The following is an 18938-nucleotide window of genomic DNA, read 5'->3' as shown; positions in this document are numbered from 1 at the left end:
TAAAGGAAGGTAGGGGTGGGGGTGGCAGGGTTCAGCCTGGTGTATGGACGTATCCTTGGCGCATGTGACGCCGTGTCCATACACGTTTCCGTATGTGTAGACGGATTAGTAGAGATGCACGTCGTGGCGTCTCATGATGGCTGTGGTTGACTGTCCACATGACACTTGGCTGCTTTTATGCTACAATGCAGCATTATAAAAATACCGGCAGTCCGTACGTAGCAGCTGTATTAAGAGTAAACCCTGTGCTAGTGTGTCATAAACTTCACTCTGGTTACCAATGAACATAAGTGAACTCAAGTTAAACCTTTCTCAGGAGGGAGAGTGGCTTCTACTCCGGCCTTGGACCTGGCTTTTCTTGTCATAACTTGATCTAAAAGGCTGTTGCTCTGAGCGGGCCGCAGGCCCACATATCGATTACAACCCGGTGGGTCCGGCACTGCAGGAATTTGTTTCGTTTGCTGAGGGCCCGCCAAACACACACCGAAACTACGACGTTGGTACAACGTTCGAACAAGATTTAACACCTCCTAACCAGTTATAACAACCAATATAGCAAGTTGTAACAACGTTCTAATACGTCATAAACACGTTAAGCCAAGATGTAACAACTTTATTACAAGTTGTAACAAGCGGAAAATAGAGACAGTTTCGGTTTGTGTTTCCAGGGGGGGGAGTGGGTGAGCTCCAGCTTCTAGGCACCTTGTTTTTGTTAGCAATCTTGTGATAAACTTTAGAGCTCAAAATCGTCCAATGCTTGAACACGCCTAAATACTTGTACAGCTGTGAATGACGTTAACATCCATCACCATCCGCTACTAACTCATTCCACTTGTTTCACTACCCGTACACTGAAGAACTACTTCATTGTTTCACTGGCATACCGAGCAGCAACCTTCTATAGCAAGTTATCACAAGACACGCTGGGCTTGGCCAGTAGAACTCTTAGAACCTTTCTGCGGGGAGACGTCACCTAGCTGTGGGGAGGAAGGGTCTAGGGCTGGGGGACATGTGCCACTCGGCCAACCGGACCTCTCTTCCAATCTAATATCCGGATATATCTGCTCTTATCCCGTTGAGGGAAAGCTGTGTAGCGACCCCCCACCTCTCCTCCCAGGTACCGTCCAACATGGGTACCGTCCAACATGGGTACCGTCCAACATGGGTACCGTCCAACATGGGTACCGTCCAACATGGGTACCGTCCAACATGGGTACCGTCCAACATGGGTACCGTCCAACATGGGTACCGTCCAACATGGGTACCGTCCAACATGGGTACCGTCCAACATGGGTACCGTCCAACATGGGTATGCTTCAGGTATTCCGTTCAGTGCCACTGTCATTATAGTGTAAGTTGTAAGGCCCGGTACGTCCTTCCAAATGCTTCCATGAATAGATTTGGAAGCTGGTCCGCCTTTTTATTTTTTCCCCCGGGAAGTTGAGAATAGAAAATATTGTGGGGTGATGTTTGAAGTCAAGAAGCCATTGGCCCAGTGAAGTGTCGAAATGAATCACAGTTGCATACTTCAATAATCAACAGAAGATGCCCTTGAATGAAAGCTCTGACAGTGTGCCTTGGAGAAATGTATGCACACACCATCAATATTGTAATTGGCATGTAGTTTAATGGAGAGAGAACACCTTCCAGGCAAACAGTTAAGTACTCTACATGATTACAAACTATTTTCTATACCAGCGTGTATGTACCCTCCCTCGCGCTTCACCCGCTCCACAGGAAAGCAATGTGAACATCCTGTAGAGTGGAGGCTCACCACGTCTGGTATTGAACCGTTTTAGGCAGTTCACTTAGCTAGGCGGCGTGTTCATACCTTACTAGGCCACCAGCCTCTATCCTTCCCTGCAGAGAAGGGAAATGTTTCTTTTTGTATATTCTGACACTACTATAATAGCATCACAGGGTCAAATGTTTGGCCATGAGTTGGTCCTTTAATAAACCTTTCCCCTAGATCTTGGCCTTTGTCCAAGTGGGACGAGAGTCGTGGTGGTGTTAGGACGCCAGTCTTGTCCCACGGAGCGCCCTTGTGTGGAGGGTCAAGTGTGGGGGGACAAGTGACAGGTGCACTAAAAGACCATTGACAGCAGCTGACTGAACTTTTTAATATTTTGGTTAGGGACATGAACACGCGCGGCTAGGGACGCCTTTTATTATTATTACTCCGAGCCGACTAGTTGGGTGACACGGGAGACAGCTCCCGTCACGCAGGGTACAGTTGCACCTCCATAGATCTCCAGTATCAGCTCTTGATGCTGGTAATGGCTCCAAAGGGCCACCACTTACGGGGCTATTCATGCCCGTGCCACCTTTTGGGGCTTAATCTTCATCAATCAATCTTTAGTTGGGTGACCCGCTAGCTGTGTGGCGGGTGTGGTGGCACCTGCGTGGGGGCCCTCAGCTTGGCACTCTCTTTGGTCACTACTCACGCTGACATTATTATTTCCAGTATTCCTGGTTCATTTGGATACTCGGTTCCCACCTGCGTGTCTTGCTCCTTTATTACCCCATTCCAAATGTATTTGTTCTATCAATTCTCGATAATTTTTTACATGGTAATCATGTCTCGACTAACCCTTCTGTCTTCCAGTGACATGAAGTTCAATGCCATTAGTCTTTCGTCTTCACTACCCCCTTCCCCCCCCCCCCTAGCTAATTTGTAATTAATTGTTGTCAATAAAGATGTTAATACTGGGAGTTGTGTGGTGGGAGGCTAACCTCAAGTCATGCTTAGTGTGCTACCTTCCGTTTGATCTGGCTTGAGGCGTTGTTATTAGCGGCGGCCTGATCGTTATGGAGCCTGTTTCTTGCAAGGCTCTGTACTCTCACAACCTTTTTCTGTGGATTCACACGGAGAGTCCTGTTGGTGGTGGTTAGTTTAGAATTAGCTTGACACGGCCGCATATGCTGCAGTGTTAGAGACGGTCTTCCTCTCCAGACCCCACCCTCTCACGATAGGTTAGGTTCGGCCAATTTAGTACATCAATTTGTGTCCCTTGTGTCTAAGAGGACGGGCGGGATAGTTACTGGGGGCGAGAGTAGACAAGGTTAGTGGCGGCTTTAGCTGCTTCATCCGTAGTTGCAGCAGTGTTGAGGAGGGAGCGGTGGCCTAGTTGGCAGCGTGCCCACTGGGTGCCGGAGACGGTGGTGGTGGTGGTGCAGCACTGCTGTTTGTGGCGCCTACCTCTTCTGTTTACCTTCGGGGGTGGTGTGGCTCATTGTTGTTTACCTGTAGGTGAGGTTTGTGGCAGCTCCCTTAGGGGCCCAAGTGCAAGGTTTGTATAGCATCACTAAGGTGGCAGTATAGCTCCTCAAGTTGGCACTAGTAGGGCATGTGTCTTGGTGCTTATACGGTACAACTTGAATGTGAGTGGTTGTGATACGTCATCTTTGATTTGTCAGATGTGTTACTGATGGAGGTTGTAGTTGATGCTGGCACGTGTTATGGGAGGGTTGGGGGACGTGTTAGGGGGGTTTCCGAGGGGATGCTCACGTGTTATGGAGGTGATGGCGGGGGTGTCACCTTATGGAGGTTTCCCGAGGGGATGCCACGTGTTATAAGGGGTGTTTCCGGGGGGGGGGGGCGGTGCCACGAATCCTCCCACGACACCAAATGTGGGTGTGAAAACTTTATGATCAAAATCATTAAACCGGGGGGAAAGGAACCAGTAGGGTGGTAGTCAGTGCACTTGACTCACAAACAGAAGGCCTGGGTTCGAATCCGTGAGCGTCGGCTATCACTGGTTCGACCTGGTTGTAAAGTTAGTGGCACATCGTTTTCTATAGAAATTTGTAGACTTGGTGCTAATTAGATAATGGTGATAATGGTGCTAATTAGTTTAAATTATAATGCAGACTATGCGAAGGGTTTTCTATTGACCATTTAATGATCAGTGTCCTTACCATACTACTTGTGTAAAGGAGGAAATGTATATGTTTATCTCTCAGAATGTTCGGTAATACGTTTACTGCTTGTGATGTGTGTCTATGTATGTATTAACACGATGTACTGAACGGGATGAGAATAGCTTGAGCTACCTCATCCCTTTGTGTGTATTTTACCTCAATAAACTTATTTCAACTTCAATTTCAATGATCAGCGTTTCGTATATTCCTGTACGAAATTTATAAATTTATTATGGCGTATTTATCGTTTTGATTTTGCTTCTGTATAGCAACGCTCAAACTCTTAGTGTGAGGCAAAACGTGATGATGTTCCCAGCAATTTCATCCGGATCCGCAATAGTTTCTCACGATGATTGGAGAGGCTGGAATAACCGGATGTGAAAGTATGAGAGTTGTGACTACAATTGTTTGCTTCGTTTTTCTTCCGTTTGCAATCGAGATTTGCATCTCGGAGGTGGTTGGGCGGGTATTAACGAGTTGTGATGTGGTGGATTGTGCAACGTGCACGCCTTCTGTCTTCCCCAAGTCCTGTTTATGTGTGATTTACAGTCTGAGTTACGCTCGCGGTGTCTCATCTTCCCAGTACTGTCGTATTACTCTTTAAAACTACTGACGGGTTTGGCCTCCACCACCACCTTACTTGTTCCAGTCGTCTACCACTCTGCTTGCAAATTAATATACATAATAATTTACACATGGAAAATAGAGGGGCATGGTCCCAAACCTGCACACAGGAATAAGATCACATGAGACCAGAAGACATGGCAGGATGTGCAGAATACCCCCATTGAAGAGCAGAGGTGCAACAGGTACTCTTGAGAGAGAACTTTATCAACACCAGAGGCCCGAGACTGTTCAACGCTTCCACTACACATAAGGGACATAACTGGCCGACCCCTCACAGTGTTCAAGAGAGAACTTGATAAGCACCTCCAAAGGATACCTGATCAACCAGGCTGCGACCAGCCGCGTCCAACAGCCTGATTAACCAGTTCAGCAACCAAGAGGCCTGGTCGAGGACCGGGCCGTTGGGACGTTATGCCCCGAAACCATCTCAAGGTGACCACAAGGTAAGGAAGGCACGAACTCCCTCGACTGGAATAATTGTTGATCTAGAAAATGTTGAGAACATTAACTCGTAGCATCTATTCTGACTAAATTATTTGTTGCACCTAAGGTATCACAAATTATATTCCTGGAATACAAGCAAGACACATTTCAGACCTAGAAAATCTGGAAGGACTCTCTCCAGAGTGAAACAATAGAAATAAAATCGTAACTTATTTTTTTTTAATAAATAAATTAAGAACTGGTCCCAAGACATGGCTACATGGGCCTTGATTTCTTAGAGCCATCACTAGGATGGTCAATGTAGCTAGTTACTGGATAAGGCAAGAGAAAATAACAAATAAGACAGACGAGGGATGAAGTAGCTGCAAGTTTGAGCTACTTTACGGGCAGCGACGGAATTTTCCGTCACTAGAGGTGCCCTTGTGTGTTTCTGCCACTTCGTGCGGCACTTTAAATTTGACTCATTGTTTCCTCTTGCTGTCTACAACGGTGGGTGGGCGTTGAGCTGGTGTAATGAACCTGCACAATGGTGTTTTGACAGAGGCGGCCCCGCTTACCACACGAATTAAAGGATGTTCAATCTACCAGGTAGACGGTAGCGTAGCCTAGATTTGCACGCGCTGCCTGTAACGGTTGTCCGGGCGGGGGAGTCTGCCACCCGCACGTGGGGGGCCCCTTCCCGCCCCCTCTTCCTACTACTACATTTCACTATTCCCCCCCCCCCTTCTGACACTATCCTCCCCCCCCCCCCCCCCAGCCCTGTTGACAAGTGACACTACCGTTTTCGCTTCCGACTTCCCCCTTTTCCCCATTTCGCCCCTGACTCAACCCCCTTTTCCCCCCCTGACTCAACCCCCATTTCCCCCCCTGACTCAACCCCCATTTCCCCCCCTGACTCAACCCCCATTTCCCCCCCTGACTCAACCCCCATTTCCCCCCCTGACTCAACCCCCATTTCCCCCCCTGACTCAACCCCCATTTCCCCCCCTGACTCAACCCCCATTTCCCCCCCTGACTCAACCCCCATTTCCCCCCCTGACTCAACCCCCATTTCCCCCCCTGACTCAACCCCCATTTCCCCCCCTGACTCAACCCCCTTTTCTCCATTTCGCCCGACTCCACCCCCCTTTTTCCCCCATTTCGCTCCTGACCCTTTCTTTATTCCCGGGCCTTCTGAATTACATGTTAATAGGTTTCCCATCACATTACAAATAGGTTTCAGCTGCGTTGCTCTAGACCTTGACATTTTATATTTATTGTTTTAATCTGGCAAGAATTAGTCAATTGTTTATAATGCGTTGATTTTCAGTAGGTTATTGTGTGGGTGATAATGGCGTTTGTGGTTGTGCAATCTCGTTACACGCTATCGTTAATCTGCTCAAGACAAGCAAAGGCGTTGTTTAACTAGTGAATCAAGTATACCACTCCGCTACCCTGCGCTGTAGTGTTCATCGAGCACAAGGTTATCACATAAAGCTATCAAAGGCACCACCACCATCACACCACGAACCTTTGATGTTAAGGCTTGGGTTAATGAGAACTCTTGTACAAGCTATAAAAGTGGCCCATTTGTTGCGCTTAATTCGTTTTTCTCGGTAATTATGTATGTTATTCTTGGCAGTACCAGTATGTAATACGAAGCTTCGTGGAATAGCTTTTTTTATATGTTGGCTGCTTTTCAGATGGTAGCGTAGAACCTCTTTGATGCAGATTTTCAGTCATCAAACTAAAAAGTACAGTAATGGTATTACTTATTAGTAATATTACTTATTACTTATAATACCATTACTTTATTACATAAAGTAATGGTCAGCTCACTACTGAAACGTGTCGCCTACTCTGCCGTATTATTGTATTGTATTTGTCTTTCTGGATTTTGTGGAGGAAATTGTTTTTTATTTGGTGAAATTTCTTTCATCTTAATGATATATATATAAAGACACGACCAGCCATCAAAAGAAGTTAACAGAAAAGAACAGTCATGTCTCAGAGAGAGTAGATGTGTCTTCTTGAGCATTGCTGCTCTAGCAGTGTTGAACCTTTCTTGTTGCAGGTCTTCTATATCTAGCATGTCTTCTATGTCTTCTAGGGGGGCTTCGTAGCCTGGTGGATAGCGCGCAGGACTCGTAATTCTGTGGCGCGGGTTCGATTCCCGCACGAGGCAGAAACAAATGGGCAAAGTTTCTTTCACCCTGAATGCCCCTGTTACCTAGCAGTAAATAGGTACCTGGGAGTTAGTCAGCTGTCACGGGCTGCTTCCTGGGGGTGGAGGTCTGGTCGAGGACCGGGCCGCGGGGACACTAAAGCCCCGAAATCATCTCAAGATAACCTCAAGATATATGTGATGTACTGTATCTGCAAATGTCATTAGAATGGCACTATATATATATATATATATATATATATATATATATATATATATATATATATATATATATATATATATATATATATATATATAATATATATATCCCCTCCTCCGGGCTCCTCAGGAGGCTACACAGGGGTAAGACCTCAACATGTGAAGGAAATGGTGAACCCTGTTCTTGGCCCAGCTGCAGAAGCGCTCCTGACAGAAATCACAACGTTTGTCAACAACTGCCTCGCCGGGTTAATCCCTGATGAAATCAAACCATTCTTCTTTGGTGCATCCCTATGTGCCCTCAAAAAGAAGGGGGGAGGAATCAGACTCATTGCCGTTGGTAATACCCTTCGCCGCCTAGTTGCAAGGGCTGCTGTCAGAAGTATCCGAATGGAAGCAGCCACCATGCTGCAACCCAACCAGCTGGGGTTTGGAGTCCCCCAAGGCTGTGAAGCAGCGGCTCATGCTGCACGAGCCTACATTAGCTCGTGCATCATAAAACGGAGGAAAGGGTCCTGAAAGATATTGTTAATAGAAACGTTATCCCTACAGACAAAAATCAGAGGATACAACTGACGATTTACTATAAAACCAGAAAAACGGCCAGCCTACTCATGAGAAACTCTCCAGACACAAAACAGAACGCTTTAAAAGAGACTAACGTCGTCTATGCCTTCAAATGCCCTCTTGGGGACTGTAAGCTCCAAAAAACCCAGTATATAGGCAAGACAACAACATCTCTTTCTAGGCGTTTAACGATGCATAAGCAACAGGGCTCCATTAAGGAACATATAATCTCTTCCCACAACCAAACCATCGCCAGAGAAATCCTAGTAAACAACACAGAAATCATCGATAGATACAGCGATAGCAGGCGGGTTGACGTTTGCGAGGCACTACACATCAAGAAGTCAACACCAGCAATCAACAGCCAATTATTGCACAACTATATTCTACCCACCTCAAGACTCCGCTCCAATACAGAAGCATCAAGAAATATGGACCAATAGGCTTTCTACAAACACTTCTATTCAATATCCATTGTTTCGTGTTTTGTCTTGTGTTGATGAAATTAATACCATATTAATACTCTTGTTCTGTCTTGTGTTGATGAAATTAATACCCTATTAATACCACATCTTGTTCTGTCTTGTGTTAATGCCACATCACCCCTTCCACCTCACTTAAATGTAGATATAATATCGGAGATGTGTAAGTTCTATTCAGTTGTGTATTTGTGAACTAAAGTCTTTGAAAATGTAATAAGTTTTACGAAACGCGCTCGTGTCGCGTCAGACTAGAAATAAAAATGAATTTTGGAGAATTGATTTTTGATTTACCTCCAACAGTGAAACGAAATGTTCGAAAGATTGAGAAAATTCGTGTTAGAATTATTAATCTTACTTTTTCGGTCATATTTAATATAATATAATATAATATATATATATATATATATATATATATATATATATATATATATACACAGTATATATATATATATATTAATTTTTTTTAAATAAATAAAATGTGTGTGTATATTGTGTGTGTAAATCACGAAAAATACATACTTGATTAAAAATGTGACAGTGTCAGACCACGGAGGAAAAATGAAACAGGAATTTCCTTAGTACTTTCGTATATTAATACATCTTCAGAAGGAGTGGTTTTACAGGTCGAGTACTGGACATAAATAGGCAGGAGAGAATGGTGGAGTGAGGTGAGGTGCAATAAGTGGACACAAATATGAGCCACACAAAAACTGCAGAGGGCCTATTGGCCCATCCGATGCAGCTCCCATTCATAAACACACACAGGCCCACACATGGATAGTCATAGCATAAGATAGTAAATATTTACAATGAATTAGTGAGACAAATGTGTTCCAATGATCCTACTCAAATCGCCCTTTAATTGATCTATTAAAAATGGATCTAAGTTATATAAACCACTGCAGCGATGCAGCTCCCATTTATGAATGGGAGCTGTATCAGATGGGATCAGATGCAATACATGTACATTTGAATTTCATTGCCATTTTATTGTAGTTTGCAGTAATGTTGTACTATACTTTTTCAGGGGTGGGGCGGATGGCGGCTACGGAGGGTCAGATTCGCTTCAGTGGCCATACCCTTGACAAGGCCACAAAAGCGAAGGTTACATTAGAGAATTATTACTCTAATCTTATAGCACAACATTTAGAAAGAAAGCAAAGGTAAGGTTGGCAAAATTACAGTATGCTTTTAATTCATAGACATTTATTTTGTTACATTTGACATGCACTCTATTGATGTATACAGATTACATATATAGATTACAGTATATGTAATCAGGCTTGGTCCAACAAAACAAACTGCTTTTCTAACAGATGTAATGATTTTGAATAAAAGCTCCTGCTAATATTGCATTTGTCTGAGATTTTTGTAGCCCTGTTCAATTACAATTGTTACTGAGATTACAGTATTTAAAGTTTTCTCATTGTAGATTATCATAAACAGTACAGTACTATACCTGCTCTTGTATCATAATTATAAGAACCAAATGAGTAAAGTACTTTAAATTATTCAGTTTACTGCAGAAGCTGAATAAAACTTTGTTTTGGTTAGAGATGTTTTAATACTGAAAATTATGTTCATACTTAAAGTAACAATTATTGTATATTGCTAGCTTCTCGCAAAAATACTGTTCTTAATTGGTGGATAAGTATCTTCATCTCTCATGTTCAGTACTATTGGCTTAATCCTGTGAATTAGTTGACCTGGAAATACCACTTACACATATTTTGTTTGTATTCTTGCACTATGAAGGAACAAGCATGTCCTTGGTTAGTAATAAATAAAAAAATATGTATACAGTACAGAATATATATTTATATTTTTTCATTGTGTATTAATTGATGATTTTGAGTCTGCTTTAGTTATGACCATTGGAGTACTTTTCTGTTATAGACAAGATAAGTTGGAGGAGAGTATGAAAGAGGAAGGACTCTCTGAGGACCAGAAGCAAGAGAAGCGGCAGCAACATGCACAAAAAGAAACAGAATTTCTCCGCCTCAAAAGATCCCGGTTGGGTGTCGAGGATTTTGAAGCCCTCAAAGTTATTGGCAGAGGAGCATTTGGCGAGGTAATCAAATACTACAGTATATGGGTTGCTTTCTACCTTATTACCACCTTGATTACTGAGGCAGTGCGTGTGTGTGTGTGCAATAGATAATTGTTGCATCGATGTTGCTGGGATATTGTAGTAAAAGTTATAGGATTTGACCTGAAAATTTAAGTTAACTGAATTGCTTTTTAACATTATTATAATTGTAAAATGCTTAATACAAACTTTGTGATTAATCTCTTTGTTTTTAAACAGGTTCGATTAGTGCAGAAAAAAGATACAGGTCATGTCTATGCTATGAAAATATTGCGAAAAGCAGATATGCTGGAGAAAGAACAGGTGCGTCCTATACAGTATATGTAATTGTGTTTTGTTGTATGCAATTTTTTATAAAAATATTTCCATTTATAGGGTTAAGAGAATACATTATATTAGATACTTTTAAAAGGGAATATCCAAAAATCTTTATTAAGAATGCCTCTTTGGTCATAATTTCTAGCTTGTTTATAGTCTTCAGGGAAATTCTCTGATATTTTTAGGAATTCATTTTTTCTGGTGCTGCTGGAGTGTGTGTTTTGTCTGCACAATATTATAACATTAAATTCTCCGATCTTCATTAACTATGCTACACACACTATAGCATCAATTGATGTGGTGGCAACACTTTTTGGAGCCTATTTTCTGCATTTTCTTTTTATTGCTCTTTATATTGTGTGTAAAAGACTGTTGAGATTTAATGAAAATATATGTACAGTATTTAGATATACCTTGGAACTTAATGGCTTGAGAGCTTTCTGTCACCTAGATTTTAGGATTAATTTGCTGACAACTTTCGTATTGTAGCATTTCCTTTCGACCATTTTCTTCATAATTCACATACTAAATTGCTTTATACAGTATTTTATACTCCTATACCATGTGATCTTGTAATGTATTGTAATTAAAATTAGTGTCAGGTATACTTGTTCAAAATTTGAGCCTTCTTTTATCTAGACACTTTGGTGTACAATGTGGAATTTGTTAGTTTGAAAATACATTCATAACTTCAGCTATTTACAATACTTGAAAGAGTAAGTCTTCTTTGAGTCTTTCCATGTGATTTTAATAGTGTGTAAAATATGTATATAAAAAAAAAATTGTTTATACAGTACAGGGTACTTGAAATGTTAGAGAAGTAATGTTAAAGTTTTTGTTTTTTGTACTTTTATAGTTTGATGTTACTGTTACGTGTATTTCATAACTTGATTACTTTCAGGTGGCACACGTAAGAGCAGAGAGAGATGTCTTGGTGGAGGCTGACCATCAGTGGGTAGTCAAGATGTTTTACTCGTTTCAGGATCCAATTAACCTGTATCTAGTGATGGAGTTTCTTGCGGGTGGTAGGTTAAAATTCATTTTCTAAAAGGGTCTTAAAATTATTGCTTAGTGTGTTTTAAAAAGTTGGTATTCAACAAAATTATTAGCCAACTAATAAATAACTTTGTGTAGTTTGTTTGCAAGTACAGTACAGTACTATATTAACTATTTGCTTCTTTCAAGTTATTAATTTTTTTCCTTATCAATGTTAAAACCAAGTTCCGATATACAAACTAGTCATCTTCTAGTCATTTTAAATTCTCCAATCTGTGGATTTCTTCACTGGAGAGGAACTTATTCCCTGATATTGTTTGATGGCGTTCATGCTTCTTTCATGCTCACTTCACCATGTGCCAAACTAGAGATGCTAACTGGTGGTTAGGGAATAATGTCCGAGATTATGTAACAAAATAATTTTGTTTTTCCTTATAGGCGACATGATGACTCTCCTTATGAAAAAAGACACATTATCAGAAGAATGCACTCAATTTTATATTGCCGAAACTGCTCTAGCTATTGATTCCATTCACAAGCTTGGTTTCATTCACAGGTGAGTCAGTGGATTTTTATTATATAACTATACAGGAACTATGAATAATTACAATATATTTGGATATAGTATCCTATGATACTTTTTTTTTGGGTGGGGGGGAAGTGTCATAAGCTCATTTGCTTATTGTTAAAAATTGACTATTAGAAACATGCTTAGTTTCTTCTGAATTTACAAATATTACAGTTTTAAGTGTTTTATATAATGTGAGAGTGTGCTTGAAACTAGTGCTGCATATGAAGATATTTTACTAAATCTGCTTTGCAAGATGTTGGGCTAAACCTATAGGTAAATGGTTATGCATATTATATTTAGATAAACGGGTAGTATATTAGAGTAACCATACTAAATGAACACTTACTTGATTCATTTATTGCACATCCAAACCAAGGGGTTTTAATGAGCTAGAATATTATTATTATATTTTTCAGAGATATCAAACCAGACAATCTGCTATTAGATGCCAGAGGACATATAAAATTATCTGACTTTGGCTTGTGTACGGGAATGAAAAAGTCTCATCGCACAGAATTTTATAAAGATCTCAGCCAAGCTAAACCTTCAGATTTCAGTAAGTCTTGCATGAGAGTGAGGATATGTTTAAAGTTAATATATATTTGTTTTCCAGCTAAATTTCACTCGATTATTTTTTAATTGCTTTCTTAAAGTTTGAAGCACTTGAAATGCTAACCAGTACTGTACATGTATACAGTATATATACATTTTTGCTTCTGTCTGCCATGGGCAGGGTTAGAGATCTGTTAGACAACATAGTGTAGTGAGTTATTGAGCACACAACCACAAGAGATTGAAGTACAGTGTGTTTTACAGTTTAGCACCTCAAAGTTACCTCCAAAAAGTGGCCTCGTATTAATGAGGGGGAACACAAGACAGTTGTAAGTGATGTAAACGGATATAACTTGTAGCATAGTGTAGTTAGTTTAGTTTAGTTCATTTATTATGCACCCCATACCCATCTTGTGGGTGGTTACCAATTATTCCCAAGCACAGTGAAGGACAGACCAAAATATAACTTGTCAAGGCTTCAAAATCTTTGAGACCAATTCCACTTTTTATTGTTTCTTTTGATGGTGGTGTTTAGTTACTTTGCCTCTATGTGCTAGCTAACCTGACATGGCGTAAGTTAATCTGTGTTCTTCTGTTTGCTAATATTTGTACCGAATGAATTATTTCTTAAAATTGTGTGTGTAAAATTATTGAGCATTACTCAGAGTTGATTCTTTGAAGTAATGTTTTCTCCAAATGTAGGTGTTATACTTGACGGTGCTTGCCCACCTTGAGGTTATCTTGAGATGATTTCGGGGTTTAGTGTCCCCGCAGGCCGGTCCTCGACCAGGCCTCCACCCCCAGGAAGCAGCCCGTGACACCTGACTAACTCCCAGGTACCTATTTACTGCTAGGTAACAGGGGCATCAGGGTGAAAGAAACTGCCTATTGTTTGTCGCCGGCGCCCGGGATCGAACCCGGTACCACAGGATCATGCGCCCAGTGTTCTGTCCGCTCAGCCACCTTACACACAAAGTGCAACAATCTGACTTGAACATTAGGCCCAAGTCTTGCAGTACTGAGTATGATTTGCAGCACTCAAGTTCTACTACATAGTCTTACTTGTGGCATATACTGTAATACAGTACTGTTAAAAATATTAGCCAGGCATACTAGCTAAGCATAGCTTTTAATTCACACTTAATGTAAAGAACTGAAGCAATAAATATTTAATCACATAAATTTAGGATCACATTTTGCACTGCTTGAGAAGTTTCAAACTGAGTTAATTTGCCCCATGCATAAATTTACTTTTGTGTGGAAGATCTACACTAGACTAAAAATATAGTGTACATATTTTATTGACTGACTTACCAGGCAAAGGTTGCTTAAAATGTTAAAATAGTAGCTGTACATGAGTAAAACATGAAATGCATCACATTATCATCACAGTACATTCTAACTCATTTTGACTCGTGGACATTTTGTTCCGAGTAGCTAAATCTGAAACATGAGGACACTATTTGTCACCATTTTCGAAATCATACAGATTAGGCTACCCCTGAACTTCACAAATACTGTACAAAGATTACTGTAAATATACATTCTGTCTGTTATCTAATTTGAATTTAACATTCCATTGGGCTATCTGACAAGTTTATATGAGTGTATATATAACTCTTAAAAATAGGAAGAGGCGTTAAGATGATGACACTCGGAGCAATATACAGGCTGCTTTTGAATGTTATATATATGACTGTCATATTAAACAGGCAGGCTGATCTAAAGTGAACGTCTGATGGCGGCGGCACAGCTGTACTTTGTGCTTGCCATTTTATGCCAGAATTTATTGGACATTTTTAGGTCTTGTGTAAATTTAAGGCTTGTACTATTGTACACTCAGTCTCTTCCTTTACGTATGTTCATATTGTATCATTATGAACACAGGATAGAGTTGAGTTGAATATTGTTTTTACTATGAGATGACCTTGGTCTAGACCAGGATTAGATCAAGGCAGACTTCCACTCTCGGCTGCAATCAAAACGTCTAATAATTAGTTATTAAATTTGTGATTATAATGTAAAATAATGTATTGTGATGTCTTCTACTCAATTGCTGAAATGCTAAAAAAATAAATATAAAAATAAACTGCATGCTGGCCAAAATCGTTGTTTTTCTAAATTTAAATTATCGTCGTTGATGGTGGTGTACTGTACTGTAATAGCACACGGTAATGTGTTTAGATTAGCAATTGTCAGTTTTGTTAAGATGCAATTTATATGCATTTTGAAGCACATAAATAACTTTTAGAATAAGATTACTTTTGTTAGTGTATGCATTTTTGGGGGTAATTTAATAATTATAAATTTGCTATATTGTTTGATTTTGTTTAATTTTTATTTTCTCTTTTTTCCCCATTCCTGCCTGCTTTTACTTCTCTTCTTGATCCCTGCTTGGCTCTATCCTTTGTATTTTGTTTGTCATTGTGAAATTGATCAATTTGTCGTTTTGAATTAATGTGTACCTGAAACTAATGTGCTTTGTATGTTTCTGCTTAAATTTCTCATTTTGTCTACTGTAACATGTGGTAATCCTTGAATTCATACCAATTAACAATCTGCTATTTTTCTTGCATGAATTAACAAAAATTGGGCTCTCTCTCTCTCTCTCTCTCTCTCTTTCTCCTTGATCTTGTAAACAACACTTTCAACTCCTGCATGCATATTACTTAACCTTGTTCACTCCCTTACTTCTACCTCTGTGCCCTATCCTGCCTATCCTATATAGCAACCTACTCCAATGTTCCAGCAACAAATCCTATGGATTCAAAGCGTCGAGCAGAAAGCTGGAAGAAAAATCGGCGAGCTCTTGCTTATTCAACGGTTGGAACTCCAGACTACATTGCACCAGAAGTTTTCATGCAGACAGGCTATGGACAAAGTTGTGATTGGTGGAGCCTTGGTGTTATAATGTATGAAATGCTAATAGGTAAGAGGGCTCAAGTTTTTTCCTTTTGTATTGTATTTTGCAGTGTTCCTGCTCTAGGCTGCTGTATGTATGTACATACAGTATGTATGAATGATTGTGCGTGCGAGTGACAACTACTATTCATTTGCATATCGAGCATTGCACCTGTTAATTATATAGTGGGAAAACATTGAACTATAGCTAAAAAATTAGATATAAATTAGTATACTTTGTACCCTCATAGGGGGAAATACAGTATATTTGTTAATAATTTTAACAGGAGTTAAAATGATTAATTGTAGGTTCTAGTCTGTAAACATAAATGAATGCAGTTTTTTTATGGCTGTTCTGTTACTCTATTTACTGTTTTGCAGTAACATATGTTAATATTTTCTCTCAAATTTGTCAATTTCATACCAGGTCAGATGATCATTGTCAGATGCAAATTGACCTCATACATAATGAAATGGGTAGCTTTATCATTTCATAAGAAAAAATTAAAGAAAATATATTAATTCAGGAAACTTGGCTTATTAGGCAAATTGGGCCTTGCATAGCAGGCCGAGTACGGCCTGCTATGCGTATAATATTTAATATTTTTAGACCAAGTTTCTTAGCTTTATTATTTATCTCGTGTAAGACAATTAGACAAAAAAATTTCACTCCACGGTTTGTGAAGTGTCACTTGTATTGATGCCATATGCTCTCCAGCAGCTTATGGATGCCCTCTTGCATGTTACTCTCTTTTTTTTTTTGCTTTCCCAATGTCAGGAACAGGAAACTGTTAGGCTTATTAAGGTTTTCCTTAGGCCCAGTGAATATGAGAGGTTCCCTAAGAAATAAACACAAGTAGCATAATTGTTGCAATATTATTTAATTTGTTATTTTTATTTTTTTTGCTGAGTTCTAACAATAAACTTGTATTAATATTACAACCACAGGTTATCCACCATTTTGTAGCGAGAATCCTCAAGAGACTTACCGCAAGGTGATGAGTTGGCGGGAGACATTGGTGTTTCCTCCTGAAGTTCCCATTTCAGAGCAGGCTAAGGACACTATTCTACGTTTATGTTGTGAGGCTGATCGAAGAGCAGGCTCCCATCAAGGGATAGAAGATCTTAAGTGTATGAAGTTCTTTCAGGTAATACTACATACTCAGACTTTTATTTCCCAACATGCATTATATGTTTCTAATGAAATTATATCTCTAGTTCTTAGTTGTCAACTTATCCTGTGCACGAACCAAGTATGATTGTTATTGAACATTGACTTTTACTCCTATACTGTATAATTATTTTATAATAGAGCAAATGCATAGGGTACTTTTTTGAAGCAAGGTAAAGTTTGTAAATTAATTTGCCTTGTGAAGTACTGTACATAGTAGTTCATCTGTAACTGTGCAAATATAGCAGTTGTTAGTATAATGACAAATAATTGAATATCTGTGGTTGATACTTTTTGCATTTATTGTAGATGTTTTATTAATAAAATGATATACTGTATTATGACAGCAAGTTGATTGGGAACATACTAGAGAACGGCCCTCGGCTATTCCTGTTGAGGTTAAATCTATTGATGATACCAGCAATTTTGATGAATTCCCAGAAGTTGACATCAAATTGCGTAAGTAATGAATTCAGGTCTTTAACTTTAAGCTAATTGATGTGTTAATAACAATATTTCAGGTTTTATTCACTTTGTATTATTGCATTGAAAATAATACAATAATACTTTGTTTGTATTATAGCTTTGAAACAGATCATGTCAAGTTTTAAATATTAAATTTTCTTTTATATGAATTTTTAACACAGTATACTGTTGAGTAAGACCTCAATCTTGCATGTGTATGTGTTCTGTAAGACATCTGACTGAAACTTGCCACTTCCAAAATAAAACCGACCACATGGTTTGTTTCAGAAAAGGCTCATTTTCACACTATTCAAACTGATTCTTTAGGTAAAAATGTTTTCAGAGACTTTTATCACCTATATGACAAGAATTTAATATATGGGCCAATATCCAGTACTAATTTAGCAAATCTCTTTGACACATCAAGAAAGCTTGAAGGACACCATATTCCAGGCTACCAAAAATTTGTCCTTTATCAACTTCTTTCTAGGCTATTGCAGTTTGTTCGAGCAGTACTTAATCTTTGTATTGCCATTTTATTAATTTTGTATTAATAGTAATATCAGTGCAAGTGGGTGTCTCGGTTCTTCCAAGCCATAATCTAAAAGATTGGCCCAGGACTTGATTTCCTTGCTAGGCTCAAGTCAACATCTCTCTCTCAACCGTGATCAGTAACTTTTCATAGTCTTGCCATATACAATAGTTGGGGAAAGGGAGATACTGGAGTATAACTATCCACTACTGAGCAACCCTTCATTAGAAGACAAACCACTTTCCCTTATGCTATGTACTATCGGATCTAGACGCAAGCTTGGGTTGAAGGATACCACAGTGTACCATCCTCAGTATAGACTTCTGATCAAGACTGTCTTCTTTGGAGCAGAAATTTTTATTGAAAAGACAGGATCAAGCAGTTGCTTCATAATCCTCCAGGCAAGATTAACAGATGCAGAAAACAAATCCCTATATCCTCCACATAAAAGTTGGGTGGGAACTTTGAATTCACTGCAGATGACATTTTAGACTAACTATCATTTAATTGTACAAGTCGACAAGCATATCCATTGCATCATGAGCAAAGAAGTGGGAAGCTGGAAGGTAGATGAAGCAAGATAGAAGTCCATTATTAACCTAGGTCTCGCACATAAAGGTGAAATCGCTCTCACATCCAAAAAGACAAACAGAAGTAATGGGTGGCCATTAGGTCCATAAAAAAGCAGCGCCACTCAAGCAGATCAAGCAGGTGTCAAGCAGACCACTCGGAAAAAGCACGCTGCGAAAGTCACTCACAACTGGGAGGAGATACCAATACATGCTACACTGTCCAGTGGAGTTGTAATCTGAAGTCATAAACATGGTATCCGGGGTAAAACTCAGAGAGTCAGGTCATAGGTGGTGTACTCATTACGTTCTCTTAATAAGCTCTGTTACTGATAGTGTGGCAAAGTGACTTACCTAAGGTGTTTTTGAAA

General features: G+C 39.7%; 1 protein-coding gene across 8 annotated transcripts in view; it reads left to right on the top strand.

Moving 5' to 3' along the window:
- Nucleotides 1-18938, top strand: part of trc (Serine/threonine-protein kinase tricornered) — a 148026-nt gene that overhangs the window by 108450 nt on the left and 20638 nt on the right. For all 8 annotated transcript variants that reach the window (XM_069300781.1, XM_045725798.2, XM_069300780.1 and 5 more), the window contains 9 exons: nucleotides 9431-9566; nucleotides 10300-10474; nucleotides 10712-10795; nucleotides 11712-11835; nucleotides 12245-12362; nucleotides 12794-12933; nucleotides 15658-15858; nucleotides 16779-16978; nucleotides 17349-17460. In XM_069300781.1, coding sequence (XP_069156882.1) covers nucleotides 9442-9566; nucleotides 10300-10474; nucleotides 10712-10795; nucleotides 11712-11835; nucleotides 12245-12362; nucleotides 12794-12933; nucleotides 15658-15858; nucleotides 16779-16978; nucleotides 17349-17460 — 1279 coding nt within the window. In that variant the 5' untranslated portion in view covers nucleotides 9431-9441. The remainder of the gene's footprint in view (nucleotides 1-9430; nucleotides 9567-10299; nucleotides 10475-10711; nucleotides 10796-11711; nucleotides 11836-12244; nucleotides 12363-12793; nucleotides 12934-15657; nucleotides 15859-16778; nucleotides 16979-17348; nucleotides 17461-18938) is intronic.

Source organism: Procambarus clarkii, chromosome 44 (genome assembly GCF_040958095.1).
Source record: "Procambarus clarkii isolate CNS0578487 chromosome 44, FALCON_Pclarkii_2.0, whole genome shotgun sequence".
NCBI classification, from domain to species: Eukaryota; Metazoa; Arthropoda; class Malacostraca; order Decapoda; family Cambaridae; genus Procambarus; species Procambarus clarkii.
The sequence above is the reverse complement of the archived record's forward strand: the minus strand, read 5'-3'. Positions and strand labels throughout refer to the sequence as shown.